This window comes from Osmerus eperlanus, chromosome 15 (assembly GCF_963692335.1).
Source record: "Osmerus eperlanus chromosome 15, fOsmEpe2.1, whole genome shotgun sequence".
NCBI classification, from domain to species: domain Eukaryota; kingdom Metazoa; phylum Chordata; class Actinopteri; order Osmeriformes; family Osmeridae; genus Osmerus; species Osmerus eperlanus.
In genome coordinates, this window is record NC_085032.1 from 7,492,201 (window position 1) to 7,518,330 (window position 26,130).

At 42.4% G+C, this 26,130-nt stretch overlaps 3 protein-coding genes across 5 annotated transcripts in view; 2 read left to right on the top strand and 1 right to left on the bottom strand.

Moving 5' to 3' along the window:
• Positions 1 to 20: 20 nt before the first annotated feature.
• gad2 (glutamate decarboxylase 2) lies at positions 21 to 15,613 on the top strand. The gene is made up of 16 exons (XM_062479349.1): positions 21 to 947; positions 1,302 to 1,370; positions 1,497 to 1,637; positions 2,016 to 2,249; positions 3,039 to 3,129; positions 3,944 to 4,056; positions 4,717 to 4,832; positions 5,446 to 5,525; positions 5,648 to 5,702; positions 5,916 to 6,032; positions 6,942 to 7,006; positions 7,112 to 7,190; positions 7,383 to 7,532; positions 8,544 to 8,651; positions 9,685 to 9,774; positions 12,013 to 15,613. The coding sequence occupies exons 1-16, from the start codon at positions 872 to 874 to the stop codon at positions 12,184 to 12,186; spliced, it is 1,758 nt and encodes a 585-aa protein (XP_062335333.1). The 5' UTR covers positions 21 to 871; the 3' UTR covers positions 12,187 to 15,613.
• The window catches only part of apbb1ip (amyloid beta (A4) precursor protein-binding, family B, member 1 interacting protein), a 29,270-nt gene continuing 16,404 nt past the window's right edge, over positions 13,265 to 26,130 (top strand). Inside the window, exon 1 of one of the 3 annotated variants that reach the window (XM_062479345.1) lies at positions 13,265 to 13,404. Coding sequence is in view for 1 of the 3 variants with exons in the window: in XM_062479344.1 (XP_062335328.1) it covers positions 13,303 to 13,404 (102 nt within the window). In the remaining 2 variants the exon portion in view is untranslated. The remainder of the gene's footprint in view (positions 13,405 to 26,130) is intronic. The other 2 variants (XM_062479346.1, XM_062479344.1) reach the window with 2 other exon arrangements.
• nell3 (NELL (neural EGFL like) family member 3) lies at positions 20,663 to 25,640 on the bottom strand. Its single transcript, XM_062479982.1, has 5 exons — positions 25,540 to 25,640; positions 24,662 to 25,346; positions 23,412 to 23,971; positions 23,242 to 23,308; positions 20,663 to 23,140 (listed from the first exon to the last, which is right to left on the bottom strand). Exons 2-5 carry the CDS (start codon positions 25,323 to 25,325, stop codon positions 21,606 to 21,608), a joined length of 2,826 nt encoding a protein of 941 aa, XP_062335966.1. The 5' UTR covers positions 25,326 to 25,346; positions 25,540 to 25,640; the 3' UTR covers positions 20,663 to 21,605.

Sequence of the window (26,130 nt, forward strand, 5' to 3'; positions counted from 1 at the left end):
GAAATCGCGCGGAGAGAGAGGAACCCACGCGCTCATACTAATGATGTCTCCACACGGTGTGTTTCCTCAACCGGAGGGGGGCAATTATAGGAGACTGCCAGAAAAGCAAGCGCTGAGTAGATGAATTAGTGCGGCTACTATACAAAAAAAGTTATCCAGATTGTTTCTTGAGTTGGGATCCATGCGACAGGAGGGGACAACAGTTGGGGGTTAAAGTCACGACTCTCGACTCAACCCACTTAATCATGTTGTGAATCACATTGGGATGTCTAGTGACGTAAAACTATGTTAACTTGAAACTAGGACGAAATCCCAGTTTATTTTTCTTTTATTTTGATATTGTTGAAACCATAGGGTACAGCAGACTTCTCATCTTTCATTGTTGGAACATTTTTTCTTAAATAATATATGCATGTTCATTTAAGAGATATATTTTATGTCCAACAAACATGTTTATTCGGTAGAGGTTGAGTCTTCCTCATTCTCTCACTCTGAACATCCCTGAATATTTCCGTTAGCCTCAGTCAGTAGTGAGTAGTGCGTAGTTGCGCTCTGCACTTAATCGCGTGGAGCTCTGGGTAACCGTTACCAAATTGTCTTGGATAACCGCAGCCTTACATTTCTCTTTGTACCTGTGGACACCTTCGAGCCGAGAACACTCACTGCGAAGTGCTCCGTTTTTGCCGTTTTTCCAGAATTTCTCTTGAATGCACGGGTAGATGTTTTGCAGTCAAGGACTCGAGGGGACAGATTCAGCACCACCTCTTTGAACAGCTCTTTTTTTTCCCCGTCGGCGAGTTTACCTCCGTCTGGATGGGCACTATTTGTCTTCTTTTCTTGTATAGCTCGTAACTGCTGGCTACTGTTTGCAATGGCATCACACGGATTTTGGTCTCTTGGTGGGGAGAATGCGGGCGACAATACAGGCAATCAAAGCCCCAGCACGAGTGAGTATATTGGGTTTTAAACCCTAAAAATAGAGAACGCAGGTATTGGCTATACTATTTAGGAGTTAATTTCTAAATGCATCAGCGTTTGCTAGGCTACTTTAAATTATGTTTTACAATATGTTCATCCAGACAACGATAGACGTGTTACATTTTCATGAAATAGCAAACATATAAAAAAAAATCGAGTGTAGCCTACAGCCTGATGATTTATATCATCTTGAGCCTATAGCCTAAATGCATGCATCTGTCTATGTTTATCGTGTTTCAGACTCTCGACAGGCTACCATATTAAAGTTAGACAACCTGAACGTGTAGTCTATTATTCATCCTTGTTTGACTTGATCCTTCCAGCCAGGGCTTGGTGCCAGGCGGCGGCCCAAAAATTATCCGGATCCGGAGGCATTGGATCGAAATTGTGTGGTAGGTTAGAGGGAAGGCTTTCATATTATTGTAGGGTTATTATTTAGTCGCAAACTGGAAATATTTCAGCATTGTTTTGGTATGATATTCACCCATTTTAATTTTATTATCTGTAAATGATTAAAGCTCTACTCAATGTTGGAGAAGCCGAGAAACCCACCGAACCGTCCGCCAAAGAGCCCGAGACAACGGCTGAAACCTGCGGCTGCAATAAACCGTGTAATTGTTCCAAGGCGGCTGTCGGTTTTTCCGACCTTTACTCAACAGGTACAAACCAGTTTGAGTTCATTTTCAAATTCCAATGCAAATTATGAGACCACGAAATATTTTAAATAGACAATTTCGCAGAATATTAAAGGTCACCTTCATCCTATATTGTGTGATCAATTTCGTTTAGTAAAGAAAAAGCTTATTTATCACACCTCATACATGCCAGAAGTCCCCATTTGTATCTTTTTACACCAACTTATCAAAAATGCTGCAGCATAGCCTACATTTATTTTAGCCCATTTGTGCGGTCTGTTTATCCCTTCAAAAAGCGTAGCACAAGGATGCTACATTTTCTGACCGAATAAATTCACCTTTTTTGCCAAGGTTAAACTCTGAGGCCTAATATCTAAAACTGTCTTTCGTGTTTATCCACAGACCTGCTACCCGCGTTGAATGGGGACACAAAGACAATGACATTTCTTCAAGAAGTTGTGGATATTTTGTTGGCATATATCGTGGAATCTTTTGACAGAGAAACGAAAGTCATTGATTTTCACTATCCCAATGAATTACTTCAGAGGAACAACTGGGAACTGTCGGATGAACCAGAAACACTGGATGATATCTTGATAAGCTGTCGTGCCACACTGAAATACGCCATCAAAACAGGTAGCCTATAAAAAATGTATACATATGCTAGGCCCAAATCTTTTTATCTTTTTTATTGTATAGGGAAACGTACAATTTTAAATCATTATTATGCACCTGCTTCTATGAAAACATATGTGTTGATATTACGAGGACTAAATGAACTAGGCCTATATTATTTATTCTTGGTATTTCTAAATGTATTTTATATTTGAAGGGACGAAAATAACAAATTATTGTCATATTGTTTGAGGCAAAGATGCGAAAAAAGATTTAAATAGCCGGTTAAAATAGCTGTGATTACGTTCTCGTTGCTTTCTTGTGGCAAGACTGTAATTTACGATAAGGTGGTGTAAACCTGGTATGAGAAGCACCGAGATGATAATCAGTTAAATGGGCCAAGTCCTTCTTATTCCCTAGTGACCGTCTATTTGGAGGAGAAAAGCCATTCCTATTATGGGGCAAATTGAAAATGACACAACACTAAATCATCCCCACTTCATTGCCTCCAACCAAAATCGATTTAAAAACGAATTTAACTAAAACGATGTTCCCTGCCAAATATTCGCTATTTATAATGTTGTAAAACCCTTAAAACAATCCAACTTGACTGTAAATAGTGGAAGATTTATGTAAAAAATATGTATTTTCATATACTGCTAGGATGATGTGGTAAATCTTAGTTTATATTTCTAACATGCAATGTCAGGCATGAACATCAAGTTCATCAATGTTCCTGACAAAAAACACGAAATTAACAACATTAACCATTTTTGATTTCACACAATTTACCCCTCTTTCTGTCTATAGCCCATCCCAGGTACTTCAATCAGCTCTCTACAGGATTAGACATGGTTGGGCTAGCAGCAGACTGGCTCACCTCCACCGCCAATACCAATATGTGAGTATCTTTTCCTGCATCATAAATTACTGATCATATTTGATATCTACTTCCTGTCCACATGCATTCCCTCCTGTGTTTGCTTAAAATGATAGCAATGGATGCAAATGAAAATGATGCTTTCAACTGAAAATCAGGACTCAATACTACATAAGTTTAACCCACACCTCCCTCTTTCCTATGTCCCCGTGGTGATTCAAGGAGATAAATTAGCTGTGGAATTAAATTTCTCTTCATTCAGGCTTATCCACAGTTAATTTGAGGGTTAGCTGGGAAAGATAATGGACCCCAAGTCAAGGATGAGTCATAGAAAGAGGACTGGGAATCTGCCAGCTGTATTACATTCAGTACATATTAACAACCATGCTTATTTATGTAATTATTGCTCTTTCAATAAATATGCCAAAATCTTCTACTTGAAAGGAAGAATAAACTCACAGTATGCTAACACAAATGCCTCAAATTCTCTCTAATTAACACATAATAAATCTAGTAATTTTCAACGAAAGTATAACAAAGTATTGCATATTACATTGTGTAATATGTTAAATAAAATAATTTGACCCTCATAAATGCCCCTTATAAATTGAGTAACTTCACAGTTACATTGGCCACCCAAGTCTTGTCTCTCATGTCTTAACCCTGGATCAACCTTTTCAATGACAAAGTGCTGCAATGTTGTGAAACCACAGACCTATTCAGGAAAAGCTGTTGCAAAACAGTTTGCTGTGACGTCTGACCATTTCTTTCTATTTTTTGAGACACATCCTTATTTGCGTAACCTTGAACATGTGATACCTCTTGCGCAATCCAGGTTCACCTATGAGGTGGCTCCTGTCTTTGTGCTGTTGGAATACGTCACTCTGAAGAAGATGAGGGAGATCATTGGCTGGCAGGATGGACGTGGGGATGGCATCTTCTCTCCTGGTGAGTGAATGTTGCTTTTCAGTTCCCCCCTACACCTTCGGTGAAAATGGTCTGGTCCATTTACTGGTCCCTGTCAATTTGCATTTTGATGATATAATGGAACACTTTCCACAGCTAATTAGCATATATTTTTTGTGGCAACCTCCAGCAACCTCTTATATAGTCCCTCTGGAGTTCTGGTTGACATGTAATAATCACCAATCAGAGGAGAGGAGGACGTTGGATGATAAGATTCATGAGATTCCAGGCGTTCGTATTGAAAGCAGTGACTGATAGCACGACTACGCATTGCAATGACATTTATTTTCTCTTTTTTAAATACGATTTTTAAGCCTTATTGTATTCAATAGAGACTGTAAAAGAGTGATAGGAAAGGCAAGGGAAGACATGCAGGAAATGGCCTGGACTAGATTCAAACCCAGACTCCTGCAGAAAAGCCTTCGCTTGTGTGACATTTAGCATTTCCCTGACTTCGAACACACTGTGAAAGTGCTCAATGGCCTTGTTTACCAATAAGAACCCCAGCATGGCAATTTTCACATTTGCTATGTGTGATTGCTTTTCGAAAAGGGAGTGCGGGGCGATATTTCTCCCGCAAGTGACCAATCTACGGACACTTGCTGAAGTTATTGAGCCGTGTGGGTGTCTTCTGTCCTCCAGGTGGGGCTATTTCCAACATGTACGCCATGCTGCTGGCTCGCTTCAAGATGTTTCCTGAAGTGAAGGAGAAAGGAATGTCATCGGTCCCCAGACTGGTGGCCTTCACGTCCGAACATGTAGGCTCCTCACCCCATCCCTACTTTTCATCAACACTTCTTACCTTTTTAGAAGAAACGTTTGGCTAAGTTAGCTGTTTGCTCAGTTTGTTAAGTTGGAGTACATTGGTTAATTAACAACTATGTTGGTTAATTGGTAACATTTCTGTTGAAGTACACAACTATGGATCTATGTGCACTGATGTATTTTGTAGAATCAGGGCTGAGGTCGACGCTGTTGCCTTAGTGGCGTCTGACACTTGTTTGTAGGTAGGAAATGTCACTTCCCTTCTCACATCGATGAGCTAATGTGTCGTTGATTATGTGTGGCACATTGCAAGGATGCTAGGTGATATTTCACCCCCTGCAGCATTTCGGATGATTTGAAGGATTTGATTTGAAAGCTGCAGGAAGCAACAGTCCAAATGTTTTTTTGTCCCAAAAGCCCTGGCTTTTTTAGAGCAACATTCAAATTATTTTTATTGGAGAAATCTCCTTTGTCCTCAACCTCTTTTCTAAGCTATAAAATATATATTTTTACGAAACAAGACAGGCTGTTAAATGCTACTACTGATGTACCTGTAGGCTTATTAAAAGGTTAACCCTTCTAAATGTTCTTGTCTTTGGATTTCAGAGCCATTTCTCGATCAAAAAGGGTGCAGCGGCCTTAGGCATTGGAACGGAGAGCGTCATCTGCATCAAAGTGGATGAAAGGTACAGAACCCCTGTTTGCTTAGACTGAAGCTTGCTCAAGGATCAAACTGTTCATGCTGCTCTAACATGATGGCAAAATCATCGCGGCAATAAATCGTTTTTTTTCTCCCCTCTACCCGCAGTGGTAAAATGATCCCAGCTGACCTTGAAAGGAGAATACTAGAAGCCAAACAGAAGGTAAAATCCTACGACAGATCCATACCTCCATCATGACACAGATGAGACGTCAGCTTTACTTACATATGTACTGTATGTAACCGAATATAACCATGGAGGTCATTCTAGAATTGTGGGACTGAATTGCACAGTAGCAAGCAGCAGGAATGAATGTCAATGACATTCAAAGCGTGGACTGCTGACCAGCTCATTATCTCGTTCCCGTCCCTCCAGGACTTTGTGCCGTTCTTTGTGAGTGCCACTGCTGGCACCACGGTGTACGGAGCCTTTGACCCTCTCATCCCCATCTCTGACATCTGCAAGAAGTACAATGTCTGGATGCACGTGGATGTGAGTAACAACACCACCTCTTTTTGAATAGCTTGTTTTTTGTAAGTGAAGTCTGACAGGAAAGGCAAGGAGAGAGAGAGAGAGAGAGAGAGAGAGAGAGAGAGAGGGGGGGGGGGACAGACATGCAGCAAAGGGCCATGGCCAGATACGAACCCAGGCCGCTTCAGGACGAGAATAGCTTAGCTGTTTCGTTAGCATGGGAGGAAACATCTCCTTCTGGAGACCTCCTTCTTTACACCGCCTACCATTACCTCTGTAAATTGTAAATTGTTAGCTTTTTCGCCACAGGTGTGTCAGTGCAGACAGGAAAATGGCATCGCTTTTACCAGCCGGCTGAGTTTGATAAATGTTCCATATCTATCTGGATCCCCTCCACAGTCTGTAGCTGACCTAGATAGGAACCAACCATTTCCTCTCACACAGATTAAGGAAACTGGAGCAGAGGCTGTAAATCATCTTCTCCCCTGACTTCCCCATCATGGCCTTCCCAGACTGAAGGTCTCTATCTGTTAATGGAGGTGATTCAGGCGTGACACGCAACAGGGACACCTCTATTAAAACACAGAGAGGAATGCAACAGAGAGGACAGTGTGACACAACATAAATACCCTGTCAGATGTTTTTCCTGTTTGGAAGGGAAGAGAGAGACACAGATACTGTGAGATGTTTTTTCATGGGTGATTTGTGACTTACATGAGCCATATTTCTTTATGATTCATCTATGAGAACCCACATGGACCTGAACATGTATAGCCTCCAAGAGATACAGGTTGCTAATACTTTAAAGCAGTATTAAGAACTACGTTGTCGTGTCATGTTGCTGATGTCATGGGTTTCGAATATAGTACAGCACTTCACAAAGGTGTGTCTCAAAGGGGTTTTCTGATCTCACTGTGGTTTGATTTCCAGGGTGCTTGGGGAGGGAGTCTGCTCATGTCCAGGAGACACAGGTGGAAGCTGGATGGAGTGGACAGGTCAGTTTCACCTCTCTACAGCTCCTCAACATTTATTTAATCCAGCCTGCTGTGTCCAATGGGGTTGCATGTGATCTGATGCATCTGCTACTGTCCAATCCCCAGGGCCAACTCGGTCACATGGAACCCTCACAAGATGATGTCAGTTCCTCTCCAGTGCTCTGCCTTGCTGGTTAGGGAGGAGGTAAAAACATTGTTCTCATTTATTGTGAAAATCCAAAAAGGTTTGTGAACTTGGTCATTATTTGGAGGGCTACACCATAAAAGAGTGTCATGCATTGAGGTTCAACATACTATATGATCGGTCTGTGCAACATATGCCGCTTAATCCTGACCTTGATCCTGATCGGATCTTGTATGCCTTGTGTCCTCCCAGGGTTTGATGCAGAACTGCAACCAGATGCATGCCTGCTACCTGTTCCAGCAGGACAAGCACTATGACCTGTCCTACGACACCGGGGACAAGGCCTTGCAGTGTGGTCGCCACGTGGACATCTTCAAGCTCTGGCTCATGTGGAGAGCTAAGGTGAGGGGCTCTCCTGTCAGTGATTACATTCTCGGACAGTTTGTAAAAGGGAACATCTTAACATGTGCCACCTGGGTGTACAACTTGAATGTCAGGCCTATGCTACATGGTTTTCCTATCATATGAAGATGCTTAAACGTACTGTTTGAATTTGAGTACTCCCAGACTAGCATGTTTATGGTAGGATGAAGTCTTATATACCCTTCCTATTTTCAACAAAAAAGGCTCTTGAGAAATAGTGTGCTTGCGCGTTCCAGGCAAAGAGCACTCAGTCTTAACACTACCTGACAATGAGGCCCGTCTGGGAGGCCTTTTCCAGGCAGGAGGTGGCTGGTCTTACGCCTGCAGCTTGACAGCTGAGGGCCAGGGGGTAATAGCTAATCAAAGTGCTACAATGGGGAATTGACAGCCCCCTACATCACAAAGACACAGGTGCAGCCTTGCTTTTGGGGGGGGGGGGGGGGGGGGGGGTGGAGGAGGACAGATTTTGTACAAAGGGTTGCAGGAGTGTACAAAAATGTTTAAGGTTTAGTTCTACGTAAAATAACTGGTATACATTTTCTCTGGATTTCACATGAACCGCAGTGTACATATATGCAAATACTGTTTCATATTGGATATCACTATGTATTTTTCAGCTTAATTTCTACAAATATGCGATATGGCTATCCCATTAGCCAGTTATGTTGGTTTTATTTTATGGTAACTTAGACCTTCTCAACTCAATTTCTCAACACAATAGGCATATGATGGAATGCATTATTAAAAAGTGATTCTATGAACTATACGATGCATCCCAGAAGTATCTTCAGCCAAAATGCAGGGGCCAAAATAGGACGGAAGCAGCACCATACATACATACAATATATAAAAGTGGCGATTGACCTCTCTCTTGATATATATATATACGTAGCAACCTTAATACAGACCACAAGTCATCATGCAGTCAAACCAGTCACCAGTATTGCCTTCACCTTGTGAGCACCTTGGTGTTTTCTCTTGGATTGGCAGGGCACCATTGGGTTTGAGTCCCAGATTGACATGTGTCTGGAGCTGTCCGAATACCTGTACAACAAGATCAAAGACAGAGAAGGATACGAGATGGTCTTTGATGGAAAAGTATGTTCACCTCTTTTTTACTTTGTGTAGGCAATACTCCACATGGAAGATACAAAAATTACCTGCAACGGACATAATATACTCAATATCGTATATCACCTAGATATGTCCTTATTATCGGGAAATTCTGTGTCATTCATGGTCCACTTGATTGACAGGAAGTAAGCCAGTTCTTTGTGTTGGATGAATGCTTCATCCATTGCATGCCTTGCCAGGATAATATGCCTGCTATCATGTTTAATGGATAGCATATAATAGACTGTGTAATTGCTCATATACATATGAATAGTCCTGTTTCTGAAATTTCCCCCACTGCCCCCCCCCCCTCCCCACAATGGCAAACATTTGTCTTTGGCTTAGATATATCTCGTTATGAAGCCAAACACCTCTGTGAATGTAGAACTTGGACAGAGTTATTTAGAATGACTACTAAGTGTGTTTTATGGTATGTTTTTTATTCAAACGTATTTTAGCTTAGCCAAAAACAAGGACCATGAAAGAGATCCTCAGGGCATTGGCTTAGATGCTTCGTTAGCCAGGTCTTTAAGAGAGTCACATTTGGTAGAGTCATCCATGACTCAACACAGGCTGTGCAAATGAGTGGCCTATTCATGGCTAGTCAACCATACATACTGAATGTTTTTCCCTATTGCAAATTCCGGCCTTTTCTCCCAGAATAGAGAGTTAAGAGGCATTCTGGCATACTAGCCAGACCACCTGAAACAGCAAATGGAGTTCTGTGGTCAGGGTGTGAATTTTTATTTTCATCAAACAGAAAATACAATGGCTTGATACACTGGAAGGATTAACTTCAGAGCCTTCCATTCTGTGGTTTTTCGGATCAATTTCTTTCGTTTTCTGTCCTGCTGTGTTTGTGTGTGTGGCGTCTACGTGCGCGGGTGGGGGGTCATGGTTGTGAACGTGTGTGCATTTGTGTGTGTGTGTGGTTAGTAGTGTTTTGATGTTCATGTTTATCCAATACTCCAAATTATGGATGAATCATTTCTCGTCTTTCTACTCTGTGCTTCCTCAGCCCCAGCACACCAACGTGTGTTTCTGGTACCTTCCTCCTGGGATGCGCTCTATGGAGGACAAGGAGGAGAAAAAGAAACGATTGCACAAGGTACGGAAAAAAACAGGGCAGGCCCGTCTGGTCTGAAGTGAAGACCTGTCTGGTGAAGAATAGACAGTCAGGCGTCTGTTCTTCACACCCTCGTGTTGTCTGGCCTCGCAGCTCGTTCACCACATGCTCGCCTCGGGAACAAAATGGCTGACCCTTGTTGTCGTTTTGGAGGAAAGTTCCAAAAACCCCAAATTGAAAAGGCTTTGAACATCAAATCATATCGTATTGTATGGATCTTTTTACTAGCAATGTCAGAGAGGGCTTCACAAATGCCAATATAACTGCACCTAAACCAACCTAATCCTCAAGGATTTAGGCACATAGTATCTTGGTTGGTTGGTCAGTGTTTTGCTGAGATATTTTTTCAAATGACAATGGCCTGGAATGGGGGTGACTGAGGTTATTACTTCAGTCATTGGATGTCAGCTGTAACTGTGGCAGCCATTCAGAGGCAGCAATGCTCAGAGCAGCAAAGGCACACTAATCGACAATTAGGAAAAACAGATGGTGTGCGTGCCAGACATACAAAGAGCCTCTCTCTCTCTAACTCTCTCTCCCTCTCTCTCTCTCTCTTTCTCTCTCTCTCTCTCTCTCTCTCTCTCTCTCTCTCTCTCTCTCTCTCTCTCTCTCTCTCTCTCTCTCTCTCTCTCTCTCTCTCTCTCTCTCCCTCTCTCTCTCTCTCTCTCTCTCTCTCTCTCTCTCTCTCTGTGTCTCTTTTTCCCGCTCTCCTTTCCTCCCTCTTTCTCTCTCAGTTGATTTCTCTCTTTTTCTTTTCATTATTGTTTCTCATTCTCCCACGTTCATCTTTCAAATAAATGTACTTTCTTCCCTATTTTCCAATATTCATCTAAACATAGCTTCACTTGTCATAGACTAATTATCCAGAATGCCTGAGTACTGGGTATGGACATCAACATAATTAATTACTGCCCTTTGACACCTATTTAGAACAATTAGGACCACAGAGAGAAAAGGTATCACTGCAGGGAAACCTTGTATTTATACCTGATATCTTAAATTCTAAATATTATAAACAGTGATTGAAAAAATGTAATTATTGTCAGGGAACTTATATAAGCTGGGCAATTTAATCTAACTTTGATTACCGGTAGTTATTGTTATTCTGTATAATTGCAGCAGTACCAACTGAAGCAGGACACCTGCAACAGATTTAGGGTGGAAGGACTGTAATTATATTGTGATGAGAGCTGTAGGCAGCCTTTTGTGCTAGCCAAGCACTGCTGGCTCTGTAAACACAGACTGGGTATCTCAACAGCAGTGGGCTTTGAACAGTGAAAGGACTGAAGAAAACCTTACATTTTTAATACTCCTCTGTATGCATAGCAACTCTTAGCAGTATTATTATTTTTTACTTTTAAACCTAAGTTTCTTTGCATGCTTGAACTTAATACCTCAAATATGCTATAAGTCTATTCTACATTATTCCAGACCTTTAGGTTATTAAAGTCAATTTTATCCATGAGCTTTGAAGCTAAAGCATTTTACTTTACTAGCTGTAACAAAGTATTACTTCTTATCTTTATATTCTTGAATCAAAATTTCACTGTGAGGAATAAGACATGCTGGTAAAAAAATTACTTTTATATTATAAATACATGCCTTTCTTATTTTTTTTATTAAAAGCTAGCTTTCAACTGCATTACTATTGAATTCCTCAACTGAATTATTTTAAATTCTAGTTTTGAGAAACACTTAAGGTAGATAACACTTAGAGACTTAAGGGTTAGCTATAAGTCATGTCAAGGCCCATGTTGTGGCTGAAATAGTGTTCCTGGTAGAACTGCTCTACAGCCACAGAGTGGCCCTGCCAACAACCATGACAGTAGAGTGTCACTTCCTCTATCGGCTGCAAACTTGTAATTGAATCTGCTTCAAAGCGTCAGGCCCACTTCACTCCACCAAAGGGGCCAAGTAGGGAGCAAAATAAATTAATTTCCTTGCAAGATAACCTTTCAACTTTACAATGTCGGCCAGTGCCTGCTGAACCTTCCCTGGCGCTTGATTTAGTCGTCACCATAGCTGTCACAAGATGTCTTTGGGGGGGGGGGGGTCCCGATTTGCCACAAATATGGTTCCTAAGTAAGGTCAGAAAATAGATTGCTCTGATTAATTAATCCACAGATTTGTTCATTCATTCATCATGAATCTTAAGTGGAGCTTCAATTAAACAGGTGATTTGTTCGGAGGATGAATGGTAACGTGTGTTGTGTTGTCCAGGTGGCTCCAGTCATCAAGGCCAGGATGATGGAGTACGGGACCACCATGGTCAGCTACCAACCACAGGGGGACAAGGTCAACTTTTTCCGCATGGTCATCTCCAACCCTGCAGCCACCTTCCAGGACATCGACTTTCTAATTGAGGAAATCGAAAGGCTTGGGCAGGACCTATAAGACAAATTGTCCCCTCATTTTCCTCTAGGCGGATGAAATGTTTGTCGTGAATGTACTGGTAACTATTTTTCTTTCCTTCAAAGTCCCAAGGTATATATGAAAAAAAAGTATATTTGAGAAAAAGATCTATAGAAATATCCATATTTATGTATTGTAGCTTTGTTGTGGGCCAACTAGGTCTAGAGCTCTGTAAAAGTGCTTCTGTCTGCCTTTCTTAGTATAAAGTAGAGCAATCAATGTAATATTTCTATGTATTTTTGTGATATAAGATGCTAGTGCAATAGGTTGATGAGGAGGAGGTTATTTTCTAATCATTCTCATTTGCCAGATATTGTCAGTGCCAAATGTGGTTGTGTGCTATTGTACTCTACAATGTAGTCGTTTATGTTAAAAAAGAGCACTTCAGCTTACCTCAACTCAGTCAACTGCCTTTACATTAGCATATTTCAACCAGTAGTCTCAATAGTCTTGGTCTTTTGGATCTAAAAGAGTGATTTGCTGATACTGTATCAGACGTCTACAAATCCAAATAGATTTTTTTCAGTGTCTGACGTTTCCAAATATAAGTGGAGAACATGAAATGTTGAATAAGGAAAAGAGTGGGATTGTAAGGATAATCATATATGGAATTAAGTCCTTTACAGCAAAAGGTATTTTCACTCGGTCACTTAAAAAGCTCCTGGAGTTCCATATGCTCAACACACCAGGCATATTCATGTTCATTATGGATGCACTTTGTGTTGTATGATCTGTTTTTAAAGCTTCGAGCAATTATTTAACTACACTTCTAGATCTCTAATTGTGGATATAGAATGTGAGCCATTTATTTTATGTCAATAAGAAGATATGGATGTTGACAGGCTCATCATATATTTAAAGACAGCAAAGCTACCCTTTAAGGCAGGGGTCTCCAACCCTGTGGCTAGAGAGCTACCGGCCTGTTGGTTTTTGCTCCCACCACACTTATTGGACTTGCTTCGACACTAATTACCCAATCCACCAGCTAATTATTAGAATCAGGTGTGCTAGATTAGTGTTGGAGGGAAAGCTACAGCAGGTAGCACTCCAGGAGCAGGGTTGGAGACCCCTGCTTTAAGGGTTGTGTGTGTTATTGTCATGCTCAAGGGCCGAAGCCTGCAGGATAAACTACTGTTGGTTCGAAGTAGAAAGTCTAGCTGTCTGAGCTGTCGATTTATAACAAAGAACTTACAGATGGAGGTAAATTACATACATTTTGTTTAGAGTATAGGCTAGACACATCACCAGATTTTCAGCCATACCTGACATCACTTGCACTAAACAGCAGGGGAAAGAAGATAATCCCTTATTACTATAGTTATGGCATCTAATGTATTCATTCTCAAGCAATATTTCGATATGGGTCCAATCTAATGGCTAACAAACAATAAGTAAAGTCTGTTCTTAAGAATTTGGGCATTTTGTCTATAAAATAGCTCAAAGTTTTGAAGTAGTCTGCAAATTGTAGAATCAATAGCAATTGAAAGTAATCAGACACACACGGTTGAAATTGAAGGCCAAAGGCATTTATTTTTCTGTCAAAGTAATGCAAACCCTGTTTTGCCAAGCAGAGGTTTGGTAGCATTGCCATTAGAACACATGTTAGAAAAGCACAATTTGCTCAACATGGTTTATCAGTGTACAATCACTTTAATCATAGACTGTAAATAGATTTTTCAAATGTCATACGTACATATCTGTGTGTATACGTGTGTGTGTGTGTGTATATAAGGCATTTTAACCAGAGACTATTATGTGAGGTAAAGTTATTCATATTTTCTCTATCCAACGAGGAATATCTGTATTTTCATCCTGTTGGTCAACAATGCATATTTGTGTGTGTGTGTGTGTGTGTGTCCGATACTTGACTTTATTAGTGTAGCCCATACTAGCTACTTCAAAGAAAAATGTGATCAGGGACTGGCTTTAACACTTGGTTAATGAAACTGAATTCACCTTGAAAACTATTTCAGATTCTGACGACTGTGGTATGGATTTCAAATGAATATGCAAAGCCCTTTTCCACACTGAAGTCCTGTGTTCCTTTGTGCACACGTGATACTTGACAGTATGATTTAATGTGTACTTTTGTGTGTTTTGTAAATGTGTTGCCTTAGTATCGATCGCCAGTATTGTCTAGTTCTCCTCAAAAGCGAGGTTGTGCACTTTAGAGTATACGCATAAGATGATCTAATAACGTGCAATGTCAAATGGTTGTTCATAAGTGGTGAGAAAAAGACACAAAACATAATTAGAGTGCGTTGCAACTTCTGAGGGTCTGTTGGAAAAGAAAGTGAAGGTTTGATTTAAAAATTCTTGCTTTGCTGTTTTGTCGATTTTGTAGTTTGTAGATATGATGTAGCTTCTCTATGACCTGTTATTATGACTTCATCGTATATTTACAGAGTCCATCCTAGAGTCTTTCTGAAGTACATTATACAAACCTTCCCTGTTGTAATTGACTAACACTGTGACACAAACAACAGATGAATCTCACTGTGGTAGTCATGGAAAGTCAGCCATTTTGTTTCTCTTCCTGCTGCTGCTACTATACTAAAACTTGCTTCCTTTGCACGTGCATGCAACGCCTTGCTTCTCCAGCTTGTGAAATACAATCTACAATATATACTGTACATTTATGTAGCTCTTGTTACTAGCTTTAGCACCCACAATCAATAGCTTAGCTCGTAGTTTAGTGTACTGTCGCTAGCCTTTACAACTGTTCTGTATATTGTCAATGTCCCGTAAAGTTACTGCTTCTCGCTCTGCAAGCATGCTAATCTTGCCTAGCATAATCCTATATTGGGCTTCTCTAACTTTCTATCTCTTTCTCTCTATTGTATCTATCTCTTTCTGCTTGTGTCTGTGGCCGCTCTGACTGTAGTTAACTATATCTAACCTCTGTGTGTAGATCCCAAGCATGCCTTTCTAAACGCTTCTGTATCCTGCTCTATATAAGCTTTCTCTCTTTGGTAGCAAGTCGATCTCGATGACTCTGAGCTTTTCCGTTTTCTTGGCTACCCACTGTTGTTCTGTGCGTCGGTTTGAGAGATTATGTTGACTTGTGTCATGGTGTTATGTTAGCGTTTTAATTTAATCATGCTAGTTGATTATGTAAATCTGATTTTGCAAGACTCTACACTTTGATCCAATACAGTATGAAAACTATGTCCAGTTCAATAATCCTGCTAATCCAGTTTCTCACATGAAATCTTAAGTACGCTTTCTCTGTAACAAAGCATGAGCACCATAAGAAAACATATTTTTCTTCTTCTGTCTAACCAGTTATTTGTTCATATGGAACAACGATCTAACATGTTATGAAAGATTCTAGTCTCTTGTCAAACATCCAATTGTCTTGAGTGTCGCTATCTTGAGGAAATTCAAATAAATATTATTGCCAAAAGTCTTTCTCAGTTTTGTATCACTACTTGTTAAAAAACAATCGTTAAGTCTCATGTAAACAGCAAGCACTTAAATCCTTTCCCTAAGTTTAGACCTAGAGGACTTTTAAACACGCAGTGTTACATAAGCAGAGTAAAATTGTTACATAAACCCACTGGGTCGGCTATGGCACTTGTCTAGCAGAGGTCCTCAGAGCTACCTCTGTATAACCCCACAAATTCACCTCACTTATCAATATAGCTAACAATCCACACTCAGTGCCTTTTCACTCCTAGTGAGTTCAAGAGGACTGTATCTAGGCTGAATGTGGATTTATTCTACTGTAGCCTATATAATGTTTCACATCTCAGCCATGCAGGGAAACGGGAGATGTTCATCTGCCACAGACTACTGCTGCTGCTCAGATCTGTTCCCTAGGTGGCACTGCTGCATCACAAACGATTACGATCTGAACGAAACCACATCAGCTCCATCTAAACCTGATGCAACTCGTACTGAAACATTGGTATTTAGGTAACTTAGCAATGCAGCATGATTTTGAATCTATTCTATGATTAAGGTGTGAGTTATCTGACGCTATTTTGGACTGAACAAAATCATTTGAAGCTGTTGAATATTTCAAAGAATGTGTACTGTAAGCACAGCTTTCCCTCCCAAACGCGGAAGGTTTACCAGATGGTTCACCTCCTCTACCCCTCTCGCCTCTTAAAGGAAAAGAGAAGGAGTCTCACAGAGAAAATTTTGCCGTCTGTCTCTGAAGTGTGTTGGCCCACAGATGGGTTATAAACCTGTTTGTTTACTTAATGATGGAAGCCTTGGTATGATGCCGGCTTCTCGGAAGGTAACTGATGCTTTATGGTAAACATTTGGAGACCACATTATCAGTTGGCGCTGACAACACATTGATGGATAAAATTATGTGTTTGTAGAGGTACTTGGACTCAACCCATGATTCTCCACAACTATGCAGGGATATTTTCACACAGAGCAAAGCACACTCTAAACCATATGGCTGTTTGTTTTTTTATAGATATGAGTACTACTCTGTGTCTCAGTAGAGCATCTCTACTTCACACCATGGATGTTCTTCTTCTAAAGAGCTAATCTCTGTGTGACAGTTGCCCTGACATGGTTGCCCTGGTCCATTTCATTAGTGTTTATTCCTGACACGCTATCTGGAAACGTATCATTTCCTCCTCCAGAGCGCTGTTCTTCATGTGTGAGTGGAGGAGCAGGCTTGTAAGTATCTGCAGAGGATTTTGGCCTTTGGCCTGGTTTCCTGTCTAAAACATCCCCTTCGCATGTGGCCTACATCACAAAGTTGTCAAATCCAAAGAAACCTTCGTCTGAACGCCAAAAAAGCAAAAGATTAGCATCGCATATATCATAGACTAACATCTCTACAAATACAGTGCTCCAGTGTGCTTTTATCTAACATCAGTGTGTGTGTGTATGTGTTGCAAGCGTGTATGTGTACCCTGAGACGGTGTGTGTGCACTGTGTGTTTTAAGAATGTGTTTGTGCCTGTGTGTGTGCCTTGCTGTATAGGTCTAGTAAAGTAAGCCAGATGTGTGTTTCGGGATAGGTAAACGTGTGCAGCAGTACATCTGTCATTATGTCAACCTAGCCAGTCTGCTTCATCTCCTAACTTCTGGTCACTGGTTCTCTCCACAACTCTGACCTCCTCACCTGACCTCTGCCCAGTGAAAGGTAAGGCAATGGGGTCACTGGTGAAGGGCAAACACAGTTGACGGCCATTTTTACCTCTTTATTAGGATTTCTCCTCAAGAGGAAGCCTATTGTGTTTGTTTGGTCTTCTTCTTCTAGTAACATATTTGGCCCAATAACTCAAGATCTGGTAAAACTGTCAGCCTTCTTGACACAGGCCATTCATTTGATACTATTTTCTCACTCTGTGAAGTAAGGTATAACTTTCCCGCTGTATACAATTAATGGACAAGATGCAGGCATACTGAGTTGATGGTTTTCTCAAGTTATACTGAGTTAAATGCCAATCAGAAAACACAATTTTCAAACCAGATTTTTGGAGGTTTGTACAGGGTCATGAAAGATGCAGTAGCCTATATTTGCTGCCGTGTTCTTCTAGTACGGGTGCCCTTATGTTAAATGTTGCATCTTTGACCTCTCAATCCAAATGCACTTGCTTACGAGTGTTGCAGTTCGCTCTCCATGCAGTCATCTCAGCTCACCCTTGTGCAGTGTAGGCAGAGTAATTTGTATGGATGCGTTCACAGATAGATAATCCCGTTAGCGACTGGCAGAGAAAGCAATTAACCTCAAGAGTCCGCGAGGGAGCTGCCACGAGCGAGTGAGTGTCTCCGCACCGTTTAAATATACGCCATGGGGAATCGCTCGTTCATATTAAGACAAACAGGTTCTCTGCTGTCAGCACTTTGAACACTTCTTTAAGAAGACAAACACACTCTCTGAGATGTATTTGTAGAAGCACAGATCCTCAATCCTTCACTTACAGGTCCTTACTCCCTAGTTTAGTCATCAGTTCCAATGTGAAAACCTTTAAAGGTCACAGGAAAAGCAAGCAACTGTAGCATTCTTAGTAATCAGAGAATTGGCCACATATTGGGTTGAATTATGCATAACCCTGGCCAGTGCCAGAAATTCTCAGCTATTGCATATCAAACATGATTCGTACAAATAAAACACATCTTTGGGTTCAAAGTGCTGATAGTACAAATTATGTTTCTGTTTGGCAAGAATTATGTCTAGAAAGTTTCCAGTGATAGGCCTAGAATATATCCTCTGCTTGATGCAAAGTTTCCACGCTAAAGGCAGAAGAAGAGTCAAAGAGCAGGGGTGGTTCTGGGGTGGGCCTGCCAACAATGCAGTGAAGAAAACTACATGACAACGATAGTGTTTAATGTAACTGGCCCCTCTAACAGTACAACTGGCCCCAGCTTGGCCCCCCAGTTGAAATGGTTTAGAACCTCCACTGTCAAAGAGGAGAGGCAGGCATGGTTTTGCTGTTGGCGTATTTGTCTGGGTTTGCTAACAGGCACAGCCAGTCTCACCCTGTGTTTGTGGTTGCTGACCTGCTTGGCCATTCTGGCACGCATCACTAACCACCCTAATGAGAACCCAGACCGACCGAGAGCTGCACAGATGGAGAGGGAAATGAGTGGACGAATGGTGAGGTGTATGAGGTGTGGAGAGTAATAGAGGTGTGCAGAGGACAGTGGGTGAAAAGCAAGCAGTGACCATGGCACTGAACCTCCCATTAAACATTTATGGGTTAGGGTTTGAGGTCAACAGTAAACTGATTCAGACTGACACACACAACCTACCCACGTAAGACAAACTCTACACTCATGCTACTTGCTCTTTTCAAACACCCACACACACCCCGACCCTCCCTCTCCAATCACACAGTGTAATAGCTTGTAAATTGGTGAGCCATTAGTTCTCGTTAGCAAATGAGTGGGTGCAGTAATTATCAGAGCTGCAGAACATGAATTTAAAAGTTCACAAACAGGGAGGCTCCAAGGAATGTGTCCCGACCAACTAACTGAGAAGAGGCAGTGCAGCAGAGGAGCCTACTATGAGAAGTAACTTGGCACGGCTTTTCATTCCCCTTCATTCTAGTGATCTTTTAATGGATGTAGACAATGATCCCTGTTAATGGATAGCAATAATAATACCTAACTAACACCGTATTGTCACCTGTTTGAACAGGAATTACGATGGCCAAGCCAACCACCCATTTACAACCAAGACGACAAGGTAACAGGATGTCATAATACAGTTACGGACCATAATGAGGTTGTTTGTAAATGGTGGCTTGAGACTTTAAGATTGAAGTAAAGCACCCCTCATGGATTAACATTAAAAGAGGGGGAGAACTTGTTTTCACATACGCTTTTGATTAGAAAAGCCTTTCTATGGCTTTGTCCTTTTTAAAGTAAACATTTGAGTAAAAAAGGGGCTTGGGTTGGGAGTGGGTTTTCTAAGATTACAAATCACTGTGACGTATCTATTACCAAAAAGTTCAAGTGTGTCTGTAGATGATGTTACCTCTAATCATTTGGTTTCATGTGAGGCTTCCCTACTGATACTACTTATAGTAATGGTATGTATAGTAATTTAACCAGTCAACACCTAGGGTATTTAAATAAAAGGAAATTGCTTTTCACAACTCCACATAGGCCTCTTTTGAAGTGTTCAGAGGAGCTGTTCGTGTTATTTGACATGGACAAGGTGGCTGTCTGGCTCTTTGTGTTTGAGGTTTTAAGAAGACAAGCACAAAGATTAAAAAGTCAAAACAAGCACAAAGATTTAAGTCACTGAAATATAAATACACTTCATTGCCTCAAGAATTGTGGTGGGAGCAGAATAGTAGCTGATTGTACTTGCACAGACTCCCTACCCCCTCTCACTGTCTTTCCCTATCTCACTCTTTCTATCCCCGCTCTCTCTCACACACTCACACTCATACTGACACTCGCACTCACACTGACTGCCTTTGATATTTTTCATCATGTGCTGTGGGTTTCTTGATCTACAACTCTGAGACATCTGGAACAGTCATCTATTCAAACACCTGTTTTCAATTCTGGCCTCAGACATACGTTTTATTTCTCACAATCAGTGTTTTCTCTCTGAATCAGACTCTCAGCAATGTTTAGACAAAGGGATTGTCTAGCTCAGTGTAAAATTAATGAACATGGTAAACCTAAGCTGTCAGTAAGATACATTTAATGATGTATGGTAGTATTTAATTTGCTTGTTTGGCACCTATCACTTGATTTTATATAGGCTTAGTATGGTGTATGAGTCATTAGTAGTATTGAAGTTTTAAGATGAAGCCTGTGGAAAATAACATGCATTTGGATGCATTTGTTGCTATGATGACATAATGACAGTTACTAGTTATGTCTGTTACAAAGCCAGCAACATGTCCATCCACAAGTGGCATTTGGTCCAAAGTCAGACCGGCTTGACTTGAAAGAAATAACCAAGCCAAAGGTCTTTCAAAAATGAATGCATTCAGAAAAGGAGAAAAGGAGTCTGCAACTGATAAAATAGATGTGCATTTTATTTGGCGTAGAAAAAAAATGAATACACTCGTTCTACAGTAATTTTGGGTAAAATAAATCAGACTTGCATGGTGAAAATACTTCACAAGGATTTCAGTGACTGTTATGCTGCCAACTCTCTGTAACCATTCATTTTTCCTAATTGTTTGAACTCACACAGAAGCAATTAGGAACTCTATGCATGGCCACTTTCACAGGGTAACTGCACTGAGGAGAAGAATAACAAACCATTATGTGCATAAACAAAAGATACAAATATCACAAAATATATCCAGACAGTGCCATGTCTTTTGTGGCTGCATACTGTATACTAGATGAATAAATATTGAACAAAATTCATTGACTGGAATACATACAAAGATATATTTTCACTTTTTTTTGACAAATCCATTTTCTTTTTGTGTAATATTTTGATACAGTCACTGTATTATTGTTGTTACCATAAATTCAATAAGTTATCAGCAAAATACATTTGAATACCTGCTTTTTAAACTTTTAATACATAAACACACTATAGTATACACAAACATACAAGGGAACCAGTACATATCCATGTGCAGGACTCGAGGGAATTAGATATAACATTAATGGATTCCATCCCATCCACACACCCACACACATACTTACACAAACCCACACCCATACTTACACACACACATTCTCAAGAACAATTGGTCACTGCTCAACCAGCCGAAGTACTTGAGCAAAAGCAGTACTTGGTTTTCACGTATTTAAAGTGATTATGTGTGATAATTGTATATTACATATAACCGGGTTCTCATAAAAAATACTTTATTTTTTTTATATAAAATAAAGAAATGTTTCCAAATAGTTCACTACTGAAATACCTGCACAGTTTGATGCAAATTAATTACAGTTGTGCAAATTAAACAAAACCAGCACCAAAGAGTTCCTCGTCTTGGATCACAAAGCAACCCAGAGGATGGATATATTAGTGCCTCCCTCGTGGGTGATCTGGTTGACACGCCCGCGGACACAGTCCAGGGTCACATAGATGGACGTGCCGTTCTGGACCTCAAAAGAAGCCCTCAGGCCAACGCTTCCCCACTCGCTGCCTTCGGGCATGTGTCCGGACACCTGCTGAGCCACAGGACTCGCCTGCAGACCCTTGCCGCCCTGCCGGTGCAGGGTCAGCTTCACCACGTTGCAGGAGTGGATCAGTTTCAAGTTGAGGGCAACGTTCGCCGTTCCGGCGTCCCGGAACACAAAGTTCTTGTGGCTGTGCGGTTCTCCCGAGCGGTCCAGACCGATCTGCTCGGAGTCCAAGCTCACCTGCTGGAAGAAGAGGGGTTTGTTCCGTACTGCCCCGGAGGGCAGGCCGCTCCTGGAGACAGTGGCGGTCAGAGCGGAGGATACGGCCGACGGGACCCAGATCACGCTGAGCATGCTGATCCCCGTGCTGTCCCCGAAGTAGCGGATGTTACACTGGGATGGGGACGTGATCTCAAAGCTGAGCGTGTCTCCACCGTCAACCCTCGCGGCCCCGGACAGGGTGATGGACGTGTCCCTGTAGTTGACGCCACTCTTGAAAGTGCGCATCACTTCCTGGTTGGTCCCGTTGCGGTTGGCGTAGGCGATCAGGGAGAAGCCCTCGCGGACACAGGTGTGGCCCATGGAGTACAATGCCTGCTGCAGGACAAACTTCACCACCCCACTTTCTGTGAAGCGGACTCCTCGGCCATCGTGGGCCAGCCCCACCATGTAGGGATCCGATACGGAGGAGATGCGGAACGCCGGGCGGTAGTTGGTCTGGTAGTGGGCCGACATCGACATCTGCGCCGTCATAGCCACAGCCCCTGTGTCGTGGGACAGCCAGAGCAAGCTGAAGGAGATCCCGTTGAGATCGTACGCGTGCACGTCCTTGCTCTGGTTGCAGTGCTGGTTTGGGCTCTTGAGGACGAGCGTGAGGGTGTGGTTGGGCTCCACCTCTGCGCCACCGCTGACGCTAACCCCCTGGAAGAACTTCCCCTCGGGCTGCTCTATCCGCACCCCACTGAGGTCGTGACCCTCGTCCTCCAGGCTGCTGTTGAGCCGTAGGCCCACCTGGAGGAAGTTCCTGCAGCTGTGCTTCAGGGCAAAGTTATGGTCCAGCCACACCAAGCCATGCTGCTGGAAGTTCAGACGGCCTGCCTGGTTGGACAGGAGGTCGGTCGTGTCCTTGCTGCGGACGCTGAGCTGCAGGCCGGTGAAGATGTTGCTGCTGGGGGATGTGGCACACGGAAGGCCCACCGCAGCCCCCCAAGCCCGGGAGAGACGGTTCTCTGAGAGGAGGATACCGCAGACAGCATCGCTGATGGCCGTGCAGGGGAGGGTCATGAGGCCTCCATCGCAGTCAGAACATGCCTGGCATTCTTCTAGTTCCTGGTTGTAGAAGTAGTCGTGGCCGCAGATTCCAGAGATAGCTTCTCTCTCTGAGAGCCCCAGACATCTGAACCCTCCTGCACACAATTACAGGGATGGAAAAGACAGGGAAAGGTAAAAGGGGACAGGAAGTCTCTGAATTTCTTGGAAAACGATTAATCTTTCTGATTGGCCTTACCTGGAGTGTTAAGGCACTTCACTCGCTCTCCACAAATGTTTGGCAATTCAAGGCATTCGTCTCTGTCCTGTGAATCAAATGTTTTTGGTTCTTTAAATGATTCATTCATACAAATACACTGAATAGTGATATTGACGGATAAACGGATTTCATTATCGGATGTTAGCTACCTGACATATTCGATCTGCGTTGGGCGAGCACTGGGATACCAGGAAGAACCCAGGTGGGCACATGGAGCACTTCTCACACTGAGGTGGATCCCTCTGGAAGTCACAGTACTCCTCCGAGCCACAGGGGGCAGTGCAACCCAGGAGAGGCTGAGGAAAATGGGGTTCCCCAACCACGTCCATCACCTTAGCGTCCAGATTCATTTTGTGGACGGCGTAGGACTTCTGCAGGTGGCTCCTAGCCTGGTTTTGGAGTCCCGCCAGGTGGCTCTCAAAGTAGCTCTGGAGCTCCCCCTGTAGGCCTTGGAAGGAGACCTGTTTGACCGTGTCCGAGAGGAGGCCGTACTGGGCCTTCACCACGTCCATCTGCTCGTACATGCGCCTCTGCTGCTCCAGGATCTCGCGCTGCTGGGCCAGTAGCGCCCCCTGCTGGTCAGCTAGCCGCTGCTGCAGATCGCGGATGATGGTCTGCTGGGCGCGTAGGGCCTCCACCAGCTTCTCCTGCCCCTTGGCCAGCTGCAGGTGGAGGATGAGGGCGTCCTCGGAGGGCACCTCGTTCTCGCCTGATGGGTAAGGAAGGTCACAGTTTTGGGAAGTGGAGATTTGTTATACTGGAATAGACGTCAACACTTAAGAGGCCACTTTAAGATTGAAGTGCGTGAATGTGGGCCAAGTGGGTTGGGACAGTAGGTTATTGTAAAAAACAATAACTAAACAAATTATTTATGAATAAAATTACCCTATTTCTTTGTCTTAACCATTCTAGGTTGTTGATCATACTGGATGGCACAGAATCTAAAGGAATAAGGGCCTCTATCTTGGCATTAAAAAAAAGGATTCCCATGTATGGACTGACATCAAACATTTTACATGTTCTAGAAGGTTTGTTGCCAGATGATTTTTTTTTAAAGATTTCTGAACCTACCGCCTTGAATGCAGATGCTGATATTGATTTTGGGCTTGACATGTCTCTGTTGCTTATTAAAAGCTATAAATGTTATTTTACACATAAACAGGTATTTGTGTAAAATAGGCTATTGTGGATATGGTGAGTCATTAAATAGCTCCCCCTCAAAAGACTTAAATGATCCATAATACAACAATTCGTCATGATTAATGCATCTAGTAGCAACCATTGAAGTATGCACATCAATAAATACATTTCATTGAAGGACAACTATTCACAAGTCTAAACACTGTTAGTACAAACAATGCATAAAGAGACTCAGGATGATCACAGTCCCCTGACTAACCTGGTTTAATATCACACGTGAGCTGCACCCCCAAAGGCGCGCCGCCAAGTTCCGACGCAGGATATCCAAACTCCGGAAATTCTCCCAGAAATTGAGCGGCTCTGTCCTGCATATGGACCGGAGAAGGCTGACTAGCGTCCGCGGCATCCTCAGAACTAGCCAGACATCCCTCTCCCACACAAGGCTTTGGTCGGGGCTTTAGCCGTATCCTCAACGGCAATTTACATTCGATCCCCTTACAGTCTCGGGTATCGTTAATGGTTTGAAGTTGTCTCGGAGGAGTAACGCAATCCGCTCCCGTACATTCTGGAGAGGGAACTTCAGGCGCCCGCGTCCTTGCGTTTTCCCTCGTGTTGTCGCTGTGGCGCACACGGTGGGGATGAACTACCGTGTAGTCCGTTACAGCTCTGGACTGAGAGCTCACGTCGGCTTGATGATGAATGGGCACTATGTGTGCTGACCTGCCTTGAGTTGTAGGGTTATATTGTCGCGGCGGTCTGGATGATCTCCCCCCCGGGCAATGAGTCCCGACGCAGGGTCTGGGATCTCCGGTGTCTGAGCCGATGCAGTGGGTTCCTCGACAAATCTCAGCGACAGCTCTTACAGTGTCATTCAGAGATAAACAGTACAGAAACAACCAAAGCACTGGTCTGGACAGTCCCATTTTGCATTTGTTTATGTCCCTCTAAAAATGTAAAAGAAAAACTTTAATTAAATGGAATGACCATTGCTCAAAAGACCTGTAATTTACGAAACAGGCTATGTTCTACATAACTACCAAATTATTTTGGCAACATCAAACGAACAGTATTTTTTAAACAGTTTTTGCAAAGCAAAATAACATCTACATCGGGACAAAACGAAGTAGTGTACTGTACCTGGTATTTTATGAGATCGGCCTTTCGGGATGTCAGCAAACAATAAAAACACAAGGCGCATGCATCTCTTCTCTTTCTCTCACTCCATTCCGGACCCACTCCGAGGGGTTCTGGACTAAAATGTCAGTATGTTGCATTCCAAAGACTTAATTAGCATCAGGTTTCCCCAGCCGCAAATTAACCCTTCCCTTTCCCCTTCTCTCCTGCATGGCTGGTTCCTCTCCTTTTCATGTCCCTTTCACTATATATTTTGCTGTGAACACTTTAAAAACATCACACATATATAGTTGATATTAAATAACCAAGAGGCAATTGAAAACCGTGGCAAAAATATCTATACATTTTTATTGATTGGCAAGTTTAATTTGGTCTTGTGTTGACAGTGTGTTGACCTTGTGGTCAGGGGCGCTATTCAAAATGTCATAAGGTTTTTGTTCAGGCTGTCCTAGATGTTGAGACAGCTGTTGTCTCGTGGAGTCTGTCATGTGAAACTAACCATGACAACCCGGACCGTCCTTAGCTGCAGACAACTCTTTTGTTGTGTTCGTGTCCATAGTGTCTGGTGAAAGTAAGGAATGTTAAACCTCTTGC